Source organism: Ranitomeya variabilis, chromosome 6 (genome assembly GCF_051348905.1).
Source record: "Ranitomeya variabilis isolate aRanVar5 chromosome 6, aRanVar5.hap1, whole genome shotgun sequence".
Classification (NCBI taxonomy): Eukaryota; Metazoa; Chordata; class Amphibia; order Anura; family Dendrobatidae; genus Ranitomeya; species Ranitomeya variabilis.
Window position 1 is genome coordinate 558992851 of NC_135237.1, and position 25461 is coordinate 559018311.

A 25461-nucleotide genomic window follows, 5' to 3' on the forward strand; every position below is an offset into this window, starting at 1 on the left:
CCCGCGAGGCGCAACGGAGGGGGGGGGATATCCCGCGAGGCGCAACGGAGGGGGGGGGATATCCCGCGAGGCGCAACGGAGGGGGGGGATATCCCGCGAGGCGCAACGGAGGGGGGGATCCCGCGAGGCGCAACGGAGGGGGGGATCCCGCGAGGCGCAACGGAGGGGGGGATCCCGCGAGGCGCAACGGAGGGGGGGATCCCGCGAGGCGCAACGGAGGGGGGGATCCCGCGAGGCGCAACGGAGGGGGGGATCCCGCGAGGCGCAACGGAGGGGGGGATCCCGCGAGGCGCAACGGAGGGGGGGATCCCGCGAGGCGCAACGGAGGGGGGGATCCCGCGAGGCGCAACGGAGGGGGGGATCCCGCGAGGCGCAACGGAGGGGGGGATCCCGCGAGGCGCAACGGAGGGGGGGATCCCGCGAGGCGCAACGGAGGGGGGGATCCCGCGAGGCGCAACGGAGGGGGGGATCCCGCGAGGCGCAACGGAGGGGGGGATCCCGCGAGGCGCAACGGAGGGGGGGATCCCGCGAGGCGCAACGGAGGGGGGGATCCCGCGAGGCGCAACGGAGGGGGGGATCCCGCGAGGCGCAACGGAGGGGGGGAGCACAAAACGAAACGAGGGCTCACACCTGTAGGACCTGACTTCTGGGGGTGATTAATACGTCATTATATTAGTGTAGCGTGCGGGGCTGCGACACACACACACAACAGCCCGGGCTCCGCTACATACAGTCCGCGCTCTCACTGACACAATGGCCGGTTCGGGGTCCCTACATCCCCCCCCCCATACTCTCCAGGCTCCTCGGTTCTCACCTATTGCTCGGTGTCGACAGTGTCCGCAGCATCCGGGACACCGACCCTCAGCTGGGGCCGCCTCCTCTCCTGTGACCCGCAGCGCGCTCCCGTCACACACTGACCCTCACCAGCATCGCGAACCCGCTGCCACTAACAAGCTCCGCCCACTCACGACCTCTCCTCTAGGAATGGAGAGCTGCCACTGAAACCACGCCTACTCACTATCAACTCTTCAATTCGGCAAATAAAACACGCCTTCTTTTCCTTCCTAAGCCACGCCTTTTTTTCCCGATGTAATCCTCTCCCCTGTCACTCTCTGCTCATTTCCGCCATCGCCCCGCCCCTTCCATCGGGAGCTTCCCTGGTGACGTCATGGACCTGGAAGAAGGACACGCCCTCTCCTCTTCCCTTCTCCTGGAAATGGCGGGCTGTGCTGGTCTGACAGGATTCAGGAATGACATGGAGAGCACTGAAGTGCGTCCTCTCTGCTCTCGCTCCTGCTACTGAATAAAACTATTAAACAAAAACAGTGAGAAACATGAGAGTAAATTATATCCTGTCATAAATTCATCATGGACCAATAAAAAATGAGCAAAAACAAGGATAGAAGGCTTCTATGGATAATGGCCGCCCACATACATCACTGACCTATAATGGTGTCTTCATTTTTTGCGCTTCTTGACTATCATAAAGTGGCATCACATCTAATAGTGGTAACTGGGTGTCAAAAAATCCAAACCTGGATTTTTGGTGGTTTGCCCTCATAGACCACAGCAATCTGTGCCGCAGCCAAAATTACCTCATCTAAGGCTACTTTCACACTAGCGTTTTTGGCTGCACGTCGCAATGCGTCGTTTAGGAGAAAAAATGCATCCTGCAAAGTTGTCTGCAGGATGAGTTTTTTCCCCATAGACTAACATTACCGACGCATTGCGACGTATGGCCACACGTCGCAACCGTCGTGTGACGGATGCGTCGTGTTTTGGTGCACCGCCGCCACAAAAAAAACGTTACATGTAACTTTTTTTGTGCGTCGAGACCGCCATTTTCGACCACGCATGTACAGCCGATACTCCGTCCCCTCCTCCCCGGACCTTACAATGGGGCAGCGGAAGCGTCGCAAGACTGCTTACGCTGCCCGCGTCGGGCATTTTTTTCACAGTATGTGTCGGGCCGACGCAGCGCGACGGCCCTGTACCGACGATAGTGTGAAAGCAGCCTTAGCATGCACCGCCTCCGGCCTCCATTTACCCGAAGCCCACAGCCGAGAAATCTATGGGAAACGGAACGCCGGGCGACATCTTCTGAGAGCCCAGGGCCCGCAACATCGCCCCATTCCTGCCGCCACACTGCAGGCCTCCTGAAGTAGCGACCCTGCCTCCTGTGGCCGCTCCACCACAGCCGCGTCTCCCGGTAGGATGCCTTCGGATTATAAGACGCACCCCCTTTTTCCTCTCAAGTTTTAATTTTAGTGAAAAAAAATGCGTTTTAGAATGCAAGATATACCATGAATAAACTTTGATCTGTTCGATTACTTGTATTATATACTGCAGTAAGTATATAGCACAAATCGCTGTCTTCTGTGAAGCTCAGCCTGTTGTTGGGTCTTACAGGAGTGCCAAGATGGCGGCCGTGGGCCTTCAGCAGGACCCTGGCTGCCATGGCGACCATTCTGCACCTTGCGATCAAGCTGTTGTAGAGCTGATGGGAGCCTGAATGGAGGCCTCATTTAACCAGATCAGGACCGGCCCGGTTTCCCCTGTTCCCGACCAGACATATTTTCAGAGTTTATTGTACATGATCACGGAAATAATATTCTCATTCAGATATTCAAATAATGCCTCTTTCTCTCGTGACACATGGGGCTTAATTTTGTAATTTTTACCATTGAGGTTAAAGGGCTTCTCCATACTTGACAGGACCTTGTGCATTACCGCACCCCATTACACACCTTGTCTGCCCCCTGAGTATACGCGCAGACGCTTCGGCTCTGTCTGGTGGCGCAGCATCACGACCTTACCGGGAGCACTTCAGGAATGCTTCTGTAGCACCTGGTGGATTTGTCTAATTTTCCCAGAGTCTCCTCTATATCTGACGGCCTATTCGCTGGATGAAGTAATTGTATCTGGGGTCCCATGAACACTAGAAGGGGGTCCGCAGTCACTGGCTGGAGAAGAATGAATGCAGCGGCCATTATCTGTGACAGGCCCCCACCTACCATGTTCCCTGTGTAATATGTTTTGTTTGGAGAGTTCCTGGTCTTAAATCTGCACAAAACCTCAGTGTGAACATAAATCTACATTGCACATGGTGCTATTTTTTTTTTTTTTTATGTGGAAAAAGAATCACTGTGTCAATCCTTGAGGCGTTTCTGCTACAAAAATAAGAAAACACCTAATCTGACGGTAATTTTTTACTGCCATAAAAACAAGTTCAAATTTGACAACTGAATCAAATGAACGTAGAAAAATCACTCCATATACAAAAATGGTGTAAAAAAATCCATGTCAAAAATCTTGGGGTTTTTTTTATAAGAATTTATTGTTTTTAGGCTGTTGATTTTTCATCCTGAAAAATTCAGATAAAAAAAATGATCTCCCTGTGAACATATCCAAAGAGAATGTTGTTGTTTTTTGTATGGTATTTTGGCACAGAATGTTCAGCCAGAAAAATCTACAACAAAAAAATATTTAATTGCATTCAGTAGTCAAATTTTAGCTTGTTTTTTTTTTCTTTTCAAGCAGAAACATTACAAGAACTGACAAAAACTGCCTTGAGTTATGTATGGATAAGGAGCCCAAGATTATTTTTAGATGCAGTTACAAGAGATATAATTTATTTTTTTTATATTTGGATTTTGTCACAGAATCTGACATGAAAAACACATAAACACAAAATTAAGTATGAACATAGTGAAAAAATGCTCAATAATTCACTACTGAACCAAGTCAAGCAGAAAAAGTCCCATACACAGAACCACACCAACCGCTGGCTTTTTCCTGAAGTGGTTTTTTGAGTGAAAACTCCAGCGACTGTGGCAGCGTCTGAAAGATACTGTGTGCACGTAGGCAGTTTCTGCTCCAAAAAACTCTGCAAAAAGATTGTGTTCACACTGCGTCTTTTTCTACTCTTTAAAAATGTATTTATTTTTTTTGCTTCTTCTGGTTGTTTCCTGGACATTTCTGCAGTGTTTTTCTAATTGTTTTTTTTTTTTTGTGTGTGCTTTTCGGTATTTTTTCCAACACTTTCTGATTGTTTTGTTTTAAATTCCATTAAGCATCGAAAAAAAAAAAACTTATAGAAATGCTAAAAAAAAAATGCAAAATAATGCCTGGATGTCTTCCTTTTTTTAACATTCCCATTGACCTACAGTTATTTCCAGAAATGTTTAACCAGTAACAAATATTGGCATTTGAATGTGAGAGTGGGAGGTAGTGATTACAGAGGGTGTTGGTCTCAGCTCATTGGAATGTACGTATGGTAGTAACCGAGATGTAGGCCGGTGCAGCGCTCTGGAGAGCTTTGTGGGTGAGTGCAATGACTGTTACAGCAGGGAGGAGGCGCCAGTGTAGCTGCTGGATGGAAATATGAGCCTGGCTGCTGCATTCTGGGTAATGTCAAATGTATTTAGGGATGAGAAGATCTATTGCAGCGCCCCAGAGTCCTGGTCGTTGCAGTACTGTGGCTCCGCCGCTAAGGGGTGCTATGGTACGTCTGATGGCACTGAAGGAGTTCATCTGACCAGGTATCACAGACACCAATACATTTCACAGTCTGGCCTCCAGGGGGAGCTAAGGGTGCTATTTATTAGGCCACTCCTCACAATCTGGTAAAACTGGGGGTTAGGCAGGAAGTTAGAAAGAAAGCTGACTGGGTTGGAACCAGACAACACCTTGTGGCAGAGGGTGTTGTAGGGGAAGATTCAGAGGGGTCCCTGTCAGGGGTGGGATCCTGCCAGAGTCCTAGCAACCAGAGAGAACGTTACGGGACCGCGCCTGCACGATATAGCGGCGGTACCCTAAGAAAGGACAAGAAGCGAGGTTTATTGTGCTGAGTGAGAAACGAGATCAACGCAACAAGGAGAATACCAGTAGGAGTCGTGCTGTAAGACGAGGCAACATCCTATTGAGGCGCATAACCGGTGGCCGGAACGCCGAGGAAGTATAGAGCTCCAAGCCAAACTTCAAACTTCAAACCTACGGCAGGACAGTCAGTTATAGGCGGGCTGTCTCACCCAGACCCAGGAAGACACAGGGGGGTAACAACAGGAGTGGGGCGACGCTGGAGTCCCGGAAGAGCTCCGAGCCTCCCCGTCATACGGGTGCGTCCTAACCGTAAGATCAGGGGGACGTAGAGGGAGAACATGAGAATCGAGTTGTGAGGGAACACGAGAAACAGACACAACAGTTGTGGGGTACTATCCCGTAAGTACAGCAGGGGAGGACCACAACACACAAGCGCAGGAAGGTAGGCACAGATTTCCACCTGCGAAGGGAACTCTGGAGGTGCCATCGGACCGGCCGGACTTGCGCAGCCCTGTTAACCGTATTCCGGATTGAGGACTCAGAAGCCTTCAGTAAAGAGGTAAAGAGACTGCAACCTGGTGTCCTCGTTATTGACCGCGACCGGCACTACACCGCACCATAACATCAGCACCATACCACCACCTTTTATTGTGCGCCCCTCAGCAGGGTCACGGACCGGGTCTAGCCACCGTGACAACCCCAGAGCAGAGACTCAGAGGCCCGGTACCGGGTACCCCTCGGCCCTGCGGCAGTGGGGGCGTTTCAACTTGGCGTCACGAACAGGATCTACTTAAGCCTGAAGAATCAGGTCATGTGTGCCTTGGAACTGTGATTTATTATACTTGGACTGTAACTTATTGCAAGGACTGTGTATTGCCATTTACCGCCAAAATCCGCCATTACAGCGCTGAGGAGAGCGCAGGAGAAGAAGAGGGGCGTGGAGTGGGCGTAGACAAGCTGGAGAGCGCGAACGACAATGGCCGCCCAGTCTAAATATTTCTGTGTCCTAAGGACGTGTCCGTCAGCAGCCGAGGTCCGCCTCCTCCTTCTCTTTGGAGGATGGAGACCATGGAGACGGGGCCGCCCACGAAAGAGACCGCGGGAAGAGGACACCAGAGAGGAAGCGAAGATGGCGACGCCGGGAGCACCGCGTGGGAATGACCCGACTCAGCGAGAGGCTGCACAACCCGACACAGCCCCGGACATGTCATCATTGCGGGAACTGACCCTTGCGGAGCTACCGATGGGCCGACCCCCCTGGCCGCCGTCCGAGGAGTGTGTGGCTGCAGCCGAGGCCCGGCAGATAGCCTACCGCCTGGAAGCCGATGCCCGTGTGATCGCCCGGCTGGGCCAACCTACGGAGGTTCGCCTGTCTCCGGTGTCCCCCACTTCTTTCATCCCGACCGCGGCGGAGTGTGAGCTGCAGGCACAGGGCCTGAGGATCCTGCCGGAGGTGGAGCACCTGCAGCACCTGATGACAGCGTGGCGGAGCAGACCCCAACCAGCAGCCCAGGTCGATCTGAGGAGCATTGAGGAGGTTCCACCGTCGCACTGGGGTGTAGTGATATCCTTTAACTCCCGGAAAGGAAAGGGAGTTATCCAGGAGATCGGGGAGCCACTACAGGTCCGTGTCGACCGGGAGGAAGTGGAGCCCTGTGGAGGAAGGTTCGCTTGCGACCTGGAGCCTGGCGACGCAGTGACCTATACCCGGTGGAGGAGGGAGGCTGGCGAAACTGGCTGGATAGCTCGAGGCGTCCAGCGGTGCGTCGCCCTCCAGGCTGCTGCCGGAACGCTGGAGGACGAGCCTTCTGCAGGGAAGGTGCCGGAGCCCGTCCCCGCGGAACCTCAGGAGGTCCGGGTCCACTGCGTGCCTCTGGGTCGCGCTCGTCCACAAGCAAGGAGGGCATCCCGACGAGGGATCCTGTCGCTGCTGGAGCCAGGACCGGCCCTTGCTGCACCAACGCGACCCGTTGGCCGGGTGAGGCCTGGAAGAAGACCACCCCCTGCACAGCTACAAGATGAGTAAGCAAAAATGCTTAAATGATTGTAAATAGTTAACTGTTTCTACTGTTTTGCTGCTAAAACCCGTCTAGGGTTATTCTTAAAGGGATCCCTTTGTTGACCCGGGATCCCTATTGCTTTTTGTTTGTTTTCTACTTTTTGCACAGTTATCAAAAGACTGCCGAATCATGGACGGTGAATGATTCAAAAACTAATGTTGTAAATAGTTTGCACCTTCTTAAGGGTGCTCTCTACTGGTTTTATAAGCGAAAGGACTCTTTGCGAAGACACTGGTCGCAGAACCAGCATCGGAGTCCTTACTGCAAACAGACTTGCAGCAGGAGAAGTTGCACTACCTCATAGAGACTTGGTCCCCTCTTAAAGGGGATGTTCATCAAAAGCACTTAAAGAATGATGATGTTTTGAAAGAAAGTACTGATAATGCTGATATGTAAAAGTTATATGTAGCTAACTGGTTGATTGTAAGAAATGTTTAATAATGTTAATAGAAGAATGAGGACAGGAAGTGAACCCGTAGGGGTTAGTGGTGAGTCCTCTTAGGAGCCATATAGAGATGGCTCAGTGATCTTGAACTGAAAGAAAAATGATATGTTCTATACTGTGTATAGTAGTGGAAGGACAGTAGGCCCGGGCGGAAAGGGGCGGTCCTGTACAGAAAGGAGAGGCAGTAGGTCTGGAGCAGTTAGGACAGGCGGTCCTGCAGACATAAAGTAGAAGAATGCAAAAACGTTAATTAGCCTTATATGTGATATAAGAAGGTCTTTAGTGGATTTAGCGAGTACGTCCTTAAAGGCAATGTTAAATTATTGTTCAAAGATTTTTCACTTAGTAGAATACCCGGTTGGGTAAGAAAAGTTATTTATAGTAAGTTAGTTAAAGTATTTAACTATGTTTGTAACGTTCAAGTGTCCTCACCTCCCATAAAGGGAAGCTCTGTTAAAAAGTTTACTTGTACTTGCATTTTCAAAATTGTATGTCTTTTTGCTGACATGTATTGTTGTTTTCTTCCCAGTCCAGGAGTACTGGATTTAACCGGGGGGGAGTGCAGCGCCCCAGAGTCCTGGTCGTTGCAGTACTGTGGCTCCGCCACTAAGGGGGGCTACGGAACGTCTGATGGCACTGAAGGAGTTCATCTGACCAGGTATCACAGACACCAATACATTTCACAGTCTGGCCTCCAGGGGGAGCTAAGGGTTCTATTTATTAGGCCACTCCTCACAATCTGGTAAAACTGGGGGTTAGGCAGGAAGTTAGAAAGAAAGCTGACTGGGTTGGAACCAGGCAACACCTTGTGGCAGAGAGTGTTGTAGGGGAAGATTCAGAGGGGTCCCTGTCAGGGGTGGGATCCTGACAGAGGCCTAGCAACCAGAGAGAACGTTACGGGACCGCGCCTGCACGATATAGCGGCGGTACCCTAAGAAAGGACAAGAAGCGAGGTTTATTGTGCTGAGTGAGAAACGAGATCAACGCAACAAGGAGAATACCAGTAGGAGTCGTGCTGTAAGACGAGGCAACATCCTATTGAGGCGCATAACCGGTGGCCGGAATGCCGAGGAAGTATAGAGCTCCAAGCCAAACTTCAAACCTACGGCAGGACAGTCAGTTACAGGCGGGCTGTCTCACCCAGACCCAGGAAGACACAGGGGGGTAACAACAGGAGTGGGGCAACGCTGGAGTCCCAGAAGAGCTCCGAGCCTCCCCGTCATACGGGTGCGTCCTAACCGTAAGATCAGGGGGACGTAGAGGGAGAACATGAGAATCGAGTTGTGAGGGAACACGAGAAACAGACACAACAGTTGTGGGGTACTATCCCGTAAGTACAGCAGGGGAGGACCACAACACACAAGCGCAGGAAGGTAGGCACAGATTTCCACCTGCGAAGGGAACTCTGGAGGTGCCATCGGACCGGCCGGACTTGCGCAGCCCTGTTAACCGTATTCCGGATTGAGGACTCAGAAGCCTTCAGTAAAGAGGTAAAGAGACTGCAACCTGGTGTCCTCGTTATTGACCGCGACCGGCACTACACCGCACCATAACATCAGCACCATACCACGACCTTTTATTGTGCGCCCCTCAGCAGGGTCACGGACCGGGTCTAGCCACCGTGACAACCACAGAGCAGAGACTCAGAGGCCCGGTACCGGGTACCCCTCGGCCCTGCGGCAGTGGGGGCGCTTCACTATTACTACAGAGGTCAAGACGAAAAGGAATCAGAATAAAAATCTGAGTAATAATATTTGTAATTTTTATTAATAATAATAATAATAATAATAGGATAGAAGGACAAAATCAGGAACAGAATCAATAGACGAAATCCTAGTCAGGAAGAAGCCGGGGTCAGATACCAGGTGATCAGTAACAGCGCAGTCTGCGAGCAGTATGGATACCGCAGAGTCTGGTGACATAGGCCAGACCCGAACATGTCCGGGCAGAGATCTAACAGTCAGAAGGCCACAGGTAGATGGTGACGGTCCTTCTATACAGCTCCAGCAGTGATGGTGGATCTGCTGGTGTAACAGTCAGAAGGCCACAGGTAGATGGTGACGGTCCTTCTATACAGCTCCGGCAGTGATGGTGGATCTGCTGGTGTAACAGTCAGAAGGCCACAGGTAGATGGTGACGGTCCTTCTATAAAGCTCCAGCAGTGATGGTGGATCTGCTGGTGTAACAGTAAGAAGGCCACAGGTAGATGGTGACGGTCCTTCTATACAGCTCCAGCAGTGATGGTGGATCTGCTGGTGTAACAGTCAGAAGGCCACAGGTAGATGGTGACGGTCCTTCTATAAAGCTCCAGCAGTGATGGTGGATCTGCTGGTGTAACAGTCAGGAGGCCACAGGTAGATGGTGACGGTCCTTCTATACAGCTCCAGTAGTGATGGTGGATCTGCTGGTGTAACAGTCAGAAGGCCACAGGTAGATGGTGACGGTCCTTCTATACAGCTCCAGCAGTGATGGTGGATCTGCTGGTGTAACAGTCAGGAGGCCACAGGTAGATGGTGACGGTCCTTCTATAAAGCTCCAGCAGTGATGGTGGATCTGCTGGTGTAACAGTCAGAAGGACACAGGTAGATGGTGACGGTCCTTCTATAAAGCTCCAGCAGTGATGGTGGATCTGCTGGTGTAACAGTCAGAAGGACACAGGTAGATGGTGATGGTTCTTCTATAAAGCTCCAGCAGTGATGGTGGATCTGCTGGTGTAACAGTCAGAAGGACACAGGTAGATGGTGATGGTTCTTCTATAAAGCTCCAGCAGTGATGGTGGATCTGCTGGTCTTCAGGGCGCTGGATGCCGAGGTGTCCCGTCTTTTAGATGTCTCTAGGGGGACGGTGACAACATGTAAATAGGCGAGCAGCCCTGGATAATCCACGCCGGCAGGATGATAAGATCCGGCGTAAGATGGAACCTATGAGAAGAGACAGAAATATAATGTAAGTGATGGGACGCCATAGGACATGATACTACTGTGCGGTCACTGTGGCCGGACGACAGAGGAATCTCATCACACAGAGGTCAGGGATCATCGTCAGCCATCACACATGTGACAATCCCATCACCGACAGATGACATCTGCTCCACATGAAGTATTCTCCCTGACCGACCTCACACAACATGGAGCTGATTCTCACACTTACCTCGTCTCTTTTTCCCCTTTTCCACATTTTCTGATTTTTCTTGTTCTATAAACAAAAACAACAACTCAGTAAGGACATATTGTTATGGGATCTGCCGTGTATCTGTGCTGTGTATAGTGGGATTGTTCTAGACCTGTCCCCTATAGTCCTGATAATCTGGCATTACATAATAGGGCAGAATAAGTCCTATACACCGGACATGACCTCATCTGAGGGGCATTAGATGTGTCACTAATATGGAGCAGTGAGCGCCCTGTGTGCCGCCATGTGGTGCACTCCTAATGAGCGATATTCTACTATAGGAGACAATGTCTCGTTATGATGACGGAGGTCACTGGATGCTACAACGTATCACAGCATCCATGATAATAATGTACAAAGTTACGGAAATAGAGACTGGGCCCATGGGCAACATAACTGGGATCCATGAAACATGGAAAACATAGGAGACCTAATACAGAAAAACCATGTGGAGATATTGGACCCTTGATGGCAACAGTCACATTTTTGGCGCTATGGACATGTACATACCTGAGATTGGGGACGAGGATGGCAAGCTGGTTATAGCATCATCACTAGCAGATTCAGGAAAAGATTTTCTCTGCCTGTTTGGAAGAAGAAAACAGTGTAAATCACAAGTAAAAGTATAAAACAGGTTGTCTGAGTAGAAGAACACCGACTATAGGGCCTAATAGGACATATGAAAGTCATAGTGGGGAAGGTCTCCTGCTCAAAACTATCTTCTATGGATCTAAGCAGAAAACAGCTACTAAGAATGTCCGGCCTGTAATACTACATGTCTCCTACAGTGTGGGCAGCACTAGCAATGCATGACCAACTGCAATTATGGCCTGTTATCACCAGCGGATTCTGCACTTGATATTATAGATATTATGTCCTATATTTGGTGTTGTGCACATATTTCAGCCTGGAGCCCCCAGTAATGGCCCCATGATTTACTCACATTTCGATGCTTCTGCTTGATGCTTGGGTACACACTAGAGGGGACTTAGGATCCTCATTGTTGGTGTTGTTCCTGGTAGTGATGGTACAGAGCTAAATATAGACAAAATAAAAGATATGAAATTCTTTTTTTTTTACTTTTAGAGGTTAATTTTACATTTTCTAGATTTATTGACCACATACTTACATTAGAAAGCCTTTCAGAGGATGATGTAAAATTTTGGAAGAAAAGGCTCTCATTGTCCTCACTTGTGTCCTCCTCTGAGACCATTTGATTGTCTGGATCAGCGTGATCTACAAGTCATAAGTAATTACATATTATTAGAGGTTGCCACTATGACACAATCACTATTTATAACAAACTAGATTGTGGCCCGATTCTAACGTATCAGGTATTCTAGAATATGCATGTCCACGTAGTATATTCCACAGCCCACGTAGTATATTGCCCAGCCACGTAGTATATTGCCCAGCCACGTAGTATATTGCCCAGCCATGCAGTATATTGCCCAACCACGTAGTATATTGCCCAGCCACATAGTATATTGCCCAGCCAAGTAGTATATTGCCCAGCCACATAGTATAATGCCCAGTCACATAGTATACAGCACAGAGCCACGTAGTCTACAGCACCGACACGTAGTCTACAGCACCGACACGTAGTCTACAGCACAGACACGTAGTATACAGCACAGACACGTAGTATACAGCTGTGAGGCTGTGGCCTCTGATGCAGCTAGGGGGCGCTTTTTGTTCTCCCCAGAATGTGCATGCAGACGGATGAAGTCCATAGGTGTGCATGAGAGTCACAGATTTCCGGTCCGGGTTTTCCAGGTGGCTGAAGGACACAGGTTGGTGTGTTTAAAAGCCCTGCAGTAAGGGGTATGGGTGTGTCAGGCTGTGCAGGCCGTGTCAGGACGTATCAGGTGTCTGGCCAGGTCAGGCCAGGTGTGCGAGGTGCACGTCAGTGTCAGTCTGGTGTGTGCTGGTCTGCAGAGTGCATGGAGGCCAGCAGAGCCAGCACCCAGGGCAGCTGAATAGCCTGGTACCCGCAGCGTACACAGAGATGCAAGTCGTCCATGGTACTGGTCTCGGATGTGGACAGTCCTGTGCCCGGAGGTGGACAGTCCTGTGCCCGGAGGTGGATGTCCTGTGCCCGTAGGAGTCGGATGTGGACAGTCCTGTGCCCGGAGGTGGATGTTCTGTGCCCGGAGGTGGATGTCCTGTGCCCGAAAGAGGACTAGCATGTGCAACGATTGCAAACAGGTGGATATGGTGCCCGGCTGCTATCCAGAGGATATCCTGAACTGTGTACGACTGTGTGAGTAAAGAGTGAGTACAGAGACTTTGTCTTATTTGTACCCGGCTGCACTCCAGAGGATAAAGAGTGCAGTGCGCTGAGTGAGTACAGAGACTGTGATACAGCGATACAGGACACCCACGAGAACTAGTCAGAGGAGGGCTGGCGTGAGTAGTGTCTGCAACATATGAGGTTGTGTGTATGGAGACATATAGAGTCTGAGATGGCGTGCGGTCGCCCAGGGAAACTGGACAAGGGAAGTCTGGCCTGTTTAGGAACCGCAAATCTAAAGCCATGTGAAATGTATTGCATTGAACTGGTGTAAACTGATCACTGAAGTTATATGCATTTATGTGAACTGGACTTTAATGCTGTGAAGAAACACATTAAAAGAGACTTTTGTGTTTGAATTTGTGGGTCACTGCTTCTTCACTGCATACGGTGCTACTACAGCTTTACACAGCACAGACACGTAGTATACTGCTCAGTCACGTAGTATATTGCCCAACCACGTAGTATATTGCCCAGCCACGTAGTATATTGCCCAGCCACGTAGTATATTGCCCACCCACGTAGTATATTGCCCAGCCACGTAGTATATTGCCCAGCCACATAGTATATTGCCCAACCACATAGTATATTGCCCAGCCACATAGTATATTGCCCAGCCACATAGTATATTGCCCAGCCACATAGTATAGTGCCCAGCCACATAGTATATTGCCCAGCCACATAGCATATTGCCCAGCCACTTAGTATACAGCACAGAGCCACGTAGTATACTGGCCAGTCACATAGTATATTGGCCAGTCACGTAGTATGCACCATAACCCTGTTAGAAAAAAAAATTAAAATTAAAAATAGTTACATACTCACCCTCCGTTGGCCCCCGGAACTAAGCGGTCGGTTACCGATGCTCCTCGCGCGCTCCAGTCTGAAGAGTGCATTGCGGTCTCGCGAGATGATGACGCAGCGGTCTCACGAGACCGCACGTCATCATCTCGCGAGACCGCAATGCATGGAGCGGTCACCGGGGCGTCGCGAGGAGCTTCGGTAACCGGCCGCTTCGATCCGGGGGCCAACGGAGGGTGAGTATGTAACTATTTTTTATTTTTCTTATTATTTTTACCATTAGATCTTTTTACTATTCATGCTGCATAGGCAGCATGAATGGTAAATATTTGGTCACACAGGGTTAATAGCGTTAACCGAGTGGGTTACACTGCGGTCAATGCTACCATTAACCCTGTGTGAGCGCTGACTGGAGGGGAGTACGGAGCGGGCACTGACTGCGGGGAGGAAGGAGCAGCCATTTTTCCGCCGGACTGTGCCCGTCGCTGATTGGTTGTGGCTGTTTTGCCACGACCAATCAGCGACTTGGATTTCCATGACAGAGACCGCGACCAATGAATGTCCGTGATAGAAAGAGAGACAGAAAGACGGAAGTGACCCTTAGACAATTATATAGTAGATATTAATTGGAACTGACTGTCATATATTAAGTAAGACGAGACAAACACCCGCTTAGTCTAGATGATGTCTCCTTCTACTTACTGATAAATAAGCTGGTGTCCACATCTGACACAAGCTGAGGAACATACTCTGGCTTGTGACTTAGAAGGTTGTCAAAGTCCAATTCACTCAGGAATTCATAATTCTTTATCTCAAACGCTCCTCCTAGAAAAAGAAAATCAAAAGTGATGCGGATGTTGTCAGAGACTGCTTCATATCTGAACAGTTTATCTTAATCTGAACTACTGACATCACCGAAGGAAATAGATTGAAAGTCATAGTATGGAGAACTAGAAATAGACAAGCAAATAGAGAAGTGCTGATCCTTATGGACTTGAGTGATAAGTCCTTGGTGTAAGAAGTGAATATTAATACTATTTTATCTGTTACCTGTCCCAAGTCTTTGTGCAGGATTTGTTCTCAGCAGGTCACTGATAAGGTCCTGAGCATCGGGGGGAGGAGCGTGATCCCAGTCCCAAATTAGGTCTCCTGTTATATAGAAAATTACAGAAAATAAAACATCTGTATTGGACTGTAAAGGAATTAACTAAACCCATGTAACTAGGCAAAGCAATGATCAGATTATTCTACTTACCACCGACAATATTCTTATAAAGCTCAGTTAGGGTGTTTCCGCGAAATGGTACATATCCCAGAAGAAATTTGTGCAGGATTATCCCCATTGACCACCAGTCAGCAGGTCTTCCATAGCCTTTCTTCAGGATGATTTCTGGGGCCATGTAAGATGGGGTGCCACATTCCTGGAAGCCAACAGAAGGTAGAGATGAGAATCGATGAAATGATTATTATGACAATTTCACGCCATAAAGCCACAATGACAAAAGATAAAATATCAGTGGAAAAGTTCTCCAGAAATGAAGAACGTAGAGAAGAGACAATAGTGTGATGAGATGTGTAAAGAACAAGCTAAGTTCCTGTAAGTGATACCGACCTCACGGTCCTTGAACTCTCTGATGATGTCCTCCACTGATTCCTTGTGGGTGTTGGTTCCTGGTGTCATGACACCAACTTTTGAAACCCCAAAATCTGCGACTTTAATGTGTCCAGCAGCTGTAATCAGGAGGCTGTGAAAGAGAAAATGGTTTTAGTCACACAGGCCGTGGTGATAAATGATAACTTCCCTCCATTATTATACTACAGGAGGCACTTACTTCTCTGGCTTCAGGTCTCTATGCACCACACCATAGCTGTGTAGGTATTCCACAGCAACAACCGCTTCTGCAAAGTACAGGCGGGCCGAGGGGACAGATAAAGGACCCCTGGTGGTTAGAAGGGTCTCACAATCTCCACCTATAGAAGAAAGGAAATATGAGCGGTGAGGGGTTTGTACAGCAGATCACCACGATGTATCCTGAGAAGTGAGCGGAGACATCGGGGCAGGAGAGACTCTATACAGATATCATCTATAGTGCACAGAATATTAGTCTGAGGTCATGGTGAAATGTCGTCCGTGTCACTAATGACGTGATGTGACATGTGGTCTACAGCTGGAGATCCTGCTCAGTGCGGACATACAGGGACATCACACACATCAATGACTTTCCGTAATCCCTATACTGAATGTGGGAATGTCACCGTCCACGAGGACAAGTCCTAATGATAGGAGCGGTGATAAGATGTCCGCAGACATGGGCTGAATATAATACATGGACGTGTCCTACCTCCTACATACTCCATGACCATACACAGGTGAGATCTCGTAGGGAAGGAGCAGAGCATGGAGGCCACAAAGGGACAATCCGCGAATGTCAAAATGTCCCTCTCCAGAAAGGACCCTTCCACGTCTTTTAGAGTATTCATGTTCTTCTTGGCCATTTTCTTCATGGCAAAGATCTTCTGTGAGTCTTTATGGCGAACTAAGCAGACGGTCCTGGAGAGAAGGAGAAGCCATGGTTTATAATGAATCCTTATTAACAGTCCGGTGATTTGTTACCGATCAGTTTGCTCCACTGTTTATAGCGGAGCTGAATAGTGACAATTAGATGTGGACAATGGTGGGGACTCAGATCATGTCCCTATGATAACACTGAATGGCAGAGCACTGAGGCTGAAGCCTTGTCATAGGGAAGCCTGAGAAGTGTGGATTATGCCAAGAGAAATCTCACCCAAAAGTTCCGCTGCTGATCACCTTGGATGTTTCATAGTCGCTCATTTGCGGCTTTCTTGCCGGGATCAATGATTCCATCAAGTTCTGTAAAAGAAGAAGAAATAATATTAAGATCTATAAGCTGCAGGGAAACATCTCCAGATGCAGAAATGTCTCCTCCGATATTATGTCCCCGCTGATGTGCACTGATCCGATGTAGGGAGGATACGAGCCGGACGCTCCGCAGACACGGATGTAATATAAGGGGGGTCCTCCATACACCGGAATCATTGTACAGTGCTGGATAATGTGGGAGATCACACAGAGGAGAACTTACCGGGAGAATATGTCAGCAGGTTTGTGCTATGTATTCTTAGAGCAGCATGATGTAGGGGCTGAGACCCCTGATTCCAGTGATGCGTCACTTACCAGGCTGTGTGGTGTTGAGTCAATAAAATCAGTGTTTTATCAGCAGGAGATTATCACCAGAGGACTATCTGTCTCATGCCACGTAGTCCAATTGCTGTGTGTAACCCCACCACTGCTTGGCAGTTTTCTTTCTATGCACTGTGTACACGGAAAGCAGCCAATCACTGGTGTGGGCGGGGTTATACACAGTAAGCTGCCAATCACTGGTGTGGGCGGAGTTATATATGAATTATTGGATACATCTCTGGAATCAGGGTCTCTGCCCCTACATCATGATGCTCTCAGATAGGAACAAAAACCCTCTGACAGATTCTTATAATATAAATGCTATTATCTAATGCGATAGTGTCATCTCCTCTTAGAATAGAGACGCCCCCTGGTTATATGGGGATAATACTGGAGGGATCTCACACTCCACGATCAGTGACACACAGACATCTCCCTCTATAATACTTACACCGGCAGGTTCTTGGATCTCCGGGATCTCTAAGATTACACTGTCAGGATCCGCCAGCTCAGTTGTTTCTAAAATAGTGATAAAATGATGAAGAAATAAAATGTATTAGAGGATATTAATCCTACAGACACAATACAGCGATATAACAGAGAAATGACAAGACGTGTGCAAATGGGATTAATCCTCGTTATAGGGGGATTCTGTGTATGGGAACCTCCGGCGCATCCATAGATAAATGTCATGTAATGGTGGAGGACCCCAATCACCACATGAATGAGAATCCCATCGCCCTCGCTGCACATGTGAGTGATGGGAGCAGAGCTAAGGCATAGGAGCCATATGCAAATTAGCCTGGAAGTGCACTGGGGCGTGTCACTGCATTCAGACCACTTCCACGCCCCAGTGCACTTCCATCCTGATTGCTATATGACTTCTACATTAGATATCTCCTGACTGGCACATTGGATATCTGGAAAAAAATGTGAGAAAATGTCCTACACAGTCCTCCCACACCTCCCAAATGTAACATGTGCTGTACAGTCCTCCCACTCCTCCTTTATAAAATGTCCTGTACAGTCCTCCCACACCTCCCATATGTAATATGTGCTGTACAGTCCTCCCACACCTCTCATATAAAATGTCCTGTACAGTCCTCCCACACCTCCTTATAAAATGTCCTGTACAGTCCTCCCACTCATCCCATATAAAATGTCCTGTACAGTCCTCCCACTCCTCCCATATACAATGTCCTGTACAGTCCTCCCACACCTCCCATATACAATGTCCTGTACAGTCCTCCCACACCTCTCATATAAAATGTCCTGTACAGTCCTCCCACACCTCCTTATAAAATGTCCTGTACAGTCCTCCCACACCTCCCTTATAAAATGTCCTGTACAGTCCTCCCACACCTCCCTTATAAAATGTCCTGCACAGTCCTCCCACTCCTCCCATATAAAATGTCCTGCACAGTCCTCCCACTCCTCCCATATACAATGTCCTGTACAGTCCTCCCACACCTCCCATATAAAATGTCCTATACAGTCCTCCCACACCTCCCATATACAATGTCCTGTACAGTCCTCCCACACCTTCCATATACAATGTCCTGTACAGTCCTCCCACTCCTCCCATATATAATGTCCTGTACAGTCCTCCCACACCTCCCATGCAAAATGTCCTGTACAGTCCTCCCACTCCTCCCATATACAATGTCCTGTACAGTCCTCCCACTCCTCCCATATACAATGTCCTGTACAGTCCTCCCACTCCTCCCATATACAATGTCCTGTACAGTCCTCCCACTCCTCCCATATACAATGTCCTGTACAGTCCTCCCACTCCTCCCATATACAATGTCCTGTACAGTCCTCCCACACCTCCCATGTAAAATGTCCTGTACAGTCCTCCCACTCCTCCCATATACAATGTCCTGTACAGTCCTCCCACTCCTCCCATATACAATGTCCTGTACAGTCCTCCCACTCCTCCCACATACAATGTCCTGTACAGTCCTCCCACACCTCCCATGTAAAATGTCCTGTACAGTCCTCCCACTCCTCCCATATAAAATGTCCTGTACAGTCCTCCCACTCCTCCCATATACAATGTCCTGTACAGTCCTCCCACTCCTCCCATATACAATGTCCTGTACAGTCCTCCCACACCTCCCATATACAATGTCCTGTACAGTCCTCCCACTGCCCCATATACAATGTCCTGTACAGTCCTCCCACACCTCCCATATACAATGTCCTGTACAGTCCTCCCACTCCCCCATATACAATGTCCTGTACAGTCCTCCCACTCCTCCCATATACAATGTCCTGTACAGTCCTCTCATATGTAAATGTGCTGCCAGGTTCCATTACACAGAGTGGAAAGAGTAAGGCTATGTGCAAATGTTCAGGATTTCTTTCAGAAATTTCCTGAGCAAAACCAGACATTTTCTGCAAGAAATCCCCATGCGTTTTTTTTGCATTTTCGAAGTTTTTTTGCTCATTTTTTACGCGTTTTTTGTGCGTTTTTTTTCTGGTGCTTCCCAATGCATTAAATAGCGGGAAAAACGTGAAAATCCGCCAAATTAATGAACATTCTGCGTTTTTTACCATGATGTATTTTTTTCGCGGAAGAAAAACGCATCATGTGCACAAAAATTGCGGAATGCATTCTAAATGATGGGATGCATAATGTATGGGTTTTTTATGTGTTTTCATAGCGAAAAAATGTGGAAAAAAACGTGAAAAATCCGCAATGTGTGCACACAGCCTAAATGTGACGTTATCCCCTGTGCTCTATACTATCCGGACATCTCCTGTAGAAGGTTGTGTGATCGTCTCACCTGTGGTCAGATCGCTGCTCGGCCCCGGCTGACTCGTATTAGGGTCAGGGGTTTCTTCGGTCACATTTCGCTCATCTTTGGTGTCGCCTTCTGGTGTCTCCTGATAGATAGAATATATAGAATTAACATGTGGAACCTTCCACTAAATCACCAAATACATGAATCAGGAAGGACTGAACCTCCATTTACAGACGCACCACCTGTAACTACAGATCAGGCGCCATCATGAGGGCTTTTCTCAGAACGTCCTCTCAGATGTAACACCAGATCTTCTGATATCTGACTGGTGATCTGGAGAAGATCAGAAAACAAGGACGTGTATAGAGAAGATGATGGCTGCTTACCAGGCGTTCCGATGAGCGGGCTGGACCTTCTAGGACACACAGGACTTTTTCGGCCAGTTCTTCAATAAGAGCCAAATCTCCATATTGAGATCTTTTTTCTGCCTATAAAGACGAAAAGAAACAAAAATGAAAATTCTGAGATGAGAAAGGTCACAATGGAGGCGGCCATTGTATGTGACGTCTGCTCCTCTCTCTGCAGATACCATGACTACATATCTGGGGACTCGTCCTGTGTTATATTGAGGAATGAAGAAGCTTCTATCCCACCATTATTATCCAGTATTGTGGAGAAGATTTTTGTGGAGCGTCCGCCATTTACCTGCTGTAGTAATGTCCTGATGTTCTGGGGTAAATCCGTCAGATACTCTGAGGTGAGATGACCTCGGTGGTATTTGGTCAGGCAGTCCTTTACTAGCTCCACCATCAGCTGGTGAGTGAAGCTGAGGACGCCATCGGGTGGTAGAAGCACAATCTCAGGGCGATTGGTGGTAAGAATCTCAAATAGTGCTTCTACCTGAAGATTGTCCAAAAGGAAATCAGCCATAGCGAAAACTGCAAGTGCTCAGTCACTATAGAGCCAACAAAGTCAGCAGTGATAGTGAAAAACTGCAAGTGCTCAGTCACTATAGAGCCAACAAAGTCAGCAGTGATAGCGAGAAAGTGCAAGTGTTCAGTCACTATGGAGCCAACAAGGCAGCCGGGACCCTGTGTGCATTGTATAAGTAGTGACTGTGAGCGGTGATGTCATAATGGCCGACCATCACCAGTGATGTCATAATGGCAGGTGATGTCATCATGGAATCTTGTGATGGAATCTTCTAGGGACGGCTCTGCACAAATTCATGCTGCCCAGCAATATTTAAAGTGAGTGAGGGCTCAAACTGTATATAGGGGCTGTGTGATGGCTCAGCTGTATATAGGGGCAATGTGTGGACTCATGCAGAATGTAGGGGCTATATGAGGGCTCTTACTGTATACATCGGCTATATGAGGGCTCTTACTGTATACTGGGGCTATGTATGGGCACTTACTTATGTAGCGGGCTATGTGAGGGATCATACAGTATTTAAAGGGCTATATGAGGGCTCTTAGTGTATATAACGGGCTGTGTATGGGCTTTTACTGTGTATAGAGGGATGTCAACGTACTTAATTCTGCTCAATATTAAGTAATACATTTAATACTATAAAACAATTATAGTCAATATATTAATATTTGGCAGAATTAATTTCAGCCTATTGGTTCAGCCTCCACAACAATCTCATCTCTCATGTGACCCCTGGAATACTGATTTCCCACCCCTGCCCTATTATGTATAGCGCTGTAACATGTAGTGCACCAGACCGTCTGCATGTTAATCGTGTGCCTTATCACATCATCTATCAAAGTGACTCATGTGATATGTCATGTGATACATCGGGTGCTGGGGGCCCCCACCTTCTAAACTGCCCGGGGCCCCGGCTACTCTTTATCCACCGCTGCTTCTATCCCACCATTATTATCCAGTATTATGGAGAAGATTTGTGTGCAGCGTCAGCCACTTACCTGCTGTAGTAATGTCCTGATGTTCTGGGGTAAATCCGTCAGATACTCTGAGGTGAGTTGACCTCGGTGGTACTTGGTCAGGCAGTCCTTTACTAGCTCCACCACCAGCCGGTGAGTGAAGCTGAGGACCCCATCGGGTGGTAGAAGCACAATCTCAGGGCGATTGGTGGTAAGAATCTCCCATAGTGCTTCTACTTGAAGATTGTCCAAAAGGAAATCAGCCATAGCGAAAAACTGCAAGTGCTCAGTCACTATAGAGCCAACAAAGGCAGCAGTGATAGCAAGAAAGTGCAAGTGTTCAGTCACTATGGAGAAAGGTAGCTGTGATAGCGAGAAAGTGCAAGTGTTCAGTCACTATGGAGCCAACAAAGTCAGCAGCGATAGAGAGAAACTGCAAGCGCTCGGTCACTGTAGAGCCAACAAAGGCAGCTGTGACCCTGTGCGCCTTGTATTTATAGTGACTGAGCCGTGATGTCACAATGGTCTGTGATGTCATCAATGGAATGTTGTGATGGAATTTTCTATGTTTGGCTCTGCACAAATACATACTGCCCAGCAATATTATAGAAACACCATAGAATTAAATCCGGCTCCATGATTTGATGGCCGTTCTCTTTTATTTCCAATTAGAACACAGCCAGGATAAGGTTATGTTCCTACGTTTCATTTTTGCAGCATTTTTTTCTGCATCAAAAACCAGATTTGTGGCAGGAAACCATTGTGTACAATCCACACTTATTTGCTGTGGGTTTTTTTTTGCAGTGTATATACTCGTTTTTTTTTTTTGTTTTTTTCATTCATTTGAATGGGTGAATAAAGCAGCAAAACTCACGAAGGATTTGACATACTGCAGATATTAAAAAAGTAAGGAAAAAACGCAGCATGTGAATGAGGCTTCAGAAATCTCATTCACTAATCTGATGTTTTAGCTGCAGAAAAGAAAATCCGCTTGTGAAAAACTCCAAAGACAAACTCAGTCATATGACGTGTGATACATTTTATTATAATCTACAAAGGACGTGACACAGATCATCTGTGCAGCGGAGGCCGGAGCCTGAAATCGCTAATATTCAGCCCTAGTTACAGGGGAAATCAGCAATCATAAGCGTGTATTTAGATAGTGAAATGCCCGGCTTTTCTGTCCTCATGGTGGGCACAATGTGTGCAAAAAAACACAACAGAAGAAGAGAAAGCAAGAAAAATATACAGTATATTTGTGTGTGTATATACCGTATGTACTCGAGTGTAAGCCGACCCGAGTATAAGCCGAGACCCCAAACTTTGCCACTAAAAACTGGGAAAACTTAATGACTCGAGTATAAGCCTAGGGTGGGAAATGCAGCAGCTACCGGTAAATTTCAAAAATAAAAATAGACACCAATAAAAGTAAAACTAATTGAGATATCAGTAGGTTAAGTGTTTTTCAATATCATATTGAATCAGGAGCCCCATATAATGCTCCACACAGTTCATGATGGGCCTCATAAGATGCTCCATAGAAAATACGCCGCATATAATACTCCATAAAATTTATGATTGGCTCCATAAGATGCTCCATATTAAAATATGCCCCATATCATGCTGCACAAAGGTTAATAATGACCCCATAAGATGCTCCATAGACACATTTGCCCCATACAGTGCTGCATAAAGGTTAATAAGGGCACCATAAGATGCTCCATAGAGACATTTGCCCCATATAATGCTGCACAAATGTTGATTATGGCCCCATAAGATGCTCCATAGAGATATTTGCCCCATATAATGCTGCACAAATGCTGATTAGCACAAATGCTAATTATGGCCCCATAAGATGCTCCATAGAGATATTTGCCCCATATAATGCTGCACAAATGCTGATTATGGCCCCGTAAGATGCTCCATAGCGATATTTGCCTCATATAATGCTGCACAAATGTTGATTATGGCCCCATAAGATGCTCCATAGAGATATTTGCCCATATAATGCTACACAAATGTTGATTATGGCCCCATAAGATGCTCCATAGAGATATTTGCCCCATATAATGCTGCACAAATTATTATTATTATTATTTATTTATATAGCACCATTGATTCCATGGTGCTGTACATGAGGAGGGGTTACATACAAATTACAGATATCACTTACAGTAAACAAACTAACAATTACAGACTGATACAGAGGGGTGACGACCCTGCCCTTGCGGGCTCACATTCTACAGGATGGTGGGGATGGAGACAATAGGTTGAGGGTTGCAGGAGCTCCGGTGTTGGTGAGGCGGTAGCTCCGGTGTTGTTGAGGAGGCAGCGGGGTCAGTGCAGGCTGTAGGCTTTTCTGAAGAGGTGGGTTTTCAGGTTCCGTCTGAAGGATCCGAATGTGGTTGATAGTTGGACGTGTTGGGGCAAAGAATTCCAGAGGATGGGGGATATTCTGGAGAAGTCTTGGAGGCAGTTGGGTGAGGAGTGGATAAGTGTGGAGGAGAGAAGGAGGTCTTGGGAGGACCGGAGATTACGTGAGGCAAGATATCGGGAGATTAGTTCAGAAATATATGGAGGAGACAGGTTATGGATGGCTTTGTAGGTCAGTATTAGTAATTTGAACTGGATACGCTGAGGGAATGGGAGCCAGTGAAGAGATTTGCAGAGGGGGGAAGCAGAGGAGTAGTGAGGAGAGAGATGAATTAGTTGGGCAGCAGAGTTAAGGATGGACTAGAGAGGTGCAAGGCTGTTAGCAGGGAGGCCGCAGAAAAAGATGTTGCAGTAGTCAAGGTGGGAGATGATGAGGGCATGCACAAGCATTTTAGTAGATTGACTGTTGAGGAAAGGACGGATTCTGGAGATATTTTTGAGCTGGAGGCGACAGGAGGTGGAAAGAGCTTGGATGTGCAGTTTGAAGGACAGGGCAGAGTCAAGGGTTACTCCGAAGCAGCGGACTTCCGGTAAGGGGGAAAGCGTGATGTCGTTAATTGCGATAGATAGATCAGGGATGGAAGATCTATGGGATGGAGGAAAGATGATGAGTTCAGATTTGTCCACATTGAGTTTGAGGAAGCGAGAGGAGAAGAAGGAGGATATGGCTGATAGACACTCCGGGATTCTGGACAGCAGAGAGGTGACGTCTGGGCCAGAGAGGTAGATCTGAGTGTCATCAGCATAAAGGTGGTACTGGAATCCATGAGACTTTATGAGTTGTCCCAGGCCAAGTGTGTAGATTAAGAAGAGTAGGGGTCCTAGAACAGAGCCTTGGGGGACTTCAACAGAGAGCATAATAGACGCGGATTCTTTACTGTAAGAGCAGTGAGACTATGGAACTCTCTGCCGTATGATGTTGTAATGAGTGATTCATTAATTAAATTTAAGAGGGGACTGGATACCTTTCTGGAAAAGTATAATGTTACAGGGTATAGACACTAGATTCCTTGATAAGGCGTTGATCCAGGGAACTAGTCTGATTGCCGTATGTGGAGTCGGGAAGGAATTTTTTTCCCCATGGTGGAGCTTACTCTTTGCCACATGAGTTTTTTTGCCTTCCCCTGGATCAACATGTTAGGGCATGTTAGGTTAGCCTATGGGTTGAACTAGATGGACTTACAGTCTTCCTTCAACCTTAATAACTATGTAACTATGTAACTATGTAAGAGAGAGGGTGGGATGAGGAGATAGTGTGGAAGTGGGAGACGCTGTATCTGCAGTTGGAAAGGTACGAGGAGATCCAGGATAGGGCGAGGTCTTTGATGCCAAAGGAGGAGAGGATCTGTAGTAGGAGGCAGTGGTCAACTGTGTCGAAAGCAGAGGACAGGTCTAGAGTATTGTCTGTTAGCTTTGGCTGTAAGTAGGTCATTAGTGATTTTGGTCAGGGCTGTCTCAGTTGAGTGATGGGGCGGAAACCAGATTGTAGATAGTCAAAGAGCAAGTTAGATGAGAGGTGGGAGGAAAGTTCAGTGTGGACGTGCTGCTCCAGGAGTTTGGAAATGGGAGCAGCGATATTGGGCGATAGCTGGACAT

The 25461-nt window shown here is 47.7% G+C and overlaps 2 protein-coding genes across 14 annotated transcripts in view; both read right to left on the reverse strand.

Moving 5' to 3' along the window:
• The window catches only part of PTK2 (protein tyrosine kinase 2), a 196438-nt gene extending 195403 nt beyond the window's left edge, over nucleotides 1-1035 (reverse strand). For 8 of the 12 annotated variants that reach the window (XM_077271307.1, XM_077271300.1, XM_077271310.1 and 5 more), the window contains exon 1: nucleotides 815-951. The gene's annotated coding sequence lies outside the window, so the exon portion shown is untranslated. Of the gene's footprint in view, nucleotides 1-814 lie in introns of all 12 variants that reach the window. The other 4 variants (XM_077271302.1, XM_077271309.1, XM_077271306.1 and 1 more) reach the window with 4 other exon arrangements.
• An 8706-nt stretch (nucleotides 1036-9741) lies between these two features.
• On the reverse strand, nucleotides 9742-22629 carry LOC143781638 (microtubule-associated serine/threonine-protein kinase 4-like). Of its 2 annotated transcripts, none has more exons than XM_077268334.1 (16): nucleotides 21475-22629; nucleotides 19930-20031; nucleotides 19586-19685; nucleotides 17245-17312; nucleotides 16378-16463; nucleotides 15934-16142; nucleotides 15424-15562; nucleotides 15204-15336; nucleotides 14847-15012; nucleotides 14642-14740; nucleotides 14294-14416; nucleotides 11627-11733; nucleotides 11441-11532; nucleotides 11008-11081; nucleotides 10477-10521; nucleotides 9742-10247 (listed from the first exon to the last, which is right to left on the reverse strand). In XM_077268334.1, the coding sequence occupies exons 1-16, from the start codon at nucleotides 21697-21699 to the stop codon at nucleotides 10150-10152; spliced, it is 1866 nt and encodes a 621-aa protein (XP_077124449.1). In that variant the 5' UTR covers nucleotides 21700-22629; the 3' UTR covers nucleotides 9742-10149. The 2 variants fall into 2 exon arrangements, with proteins under 2 accessions (XP_077124449.1, XP_077124448.1); XM_077268333.1 differs by lacking the exon at nucleotides 21475-22629 and adding an exon at nucleotides 20249-21011.
• Between the last annotated feature and the right edge of the window lie 2832 nt (nucleotides 22630-25461).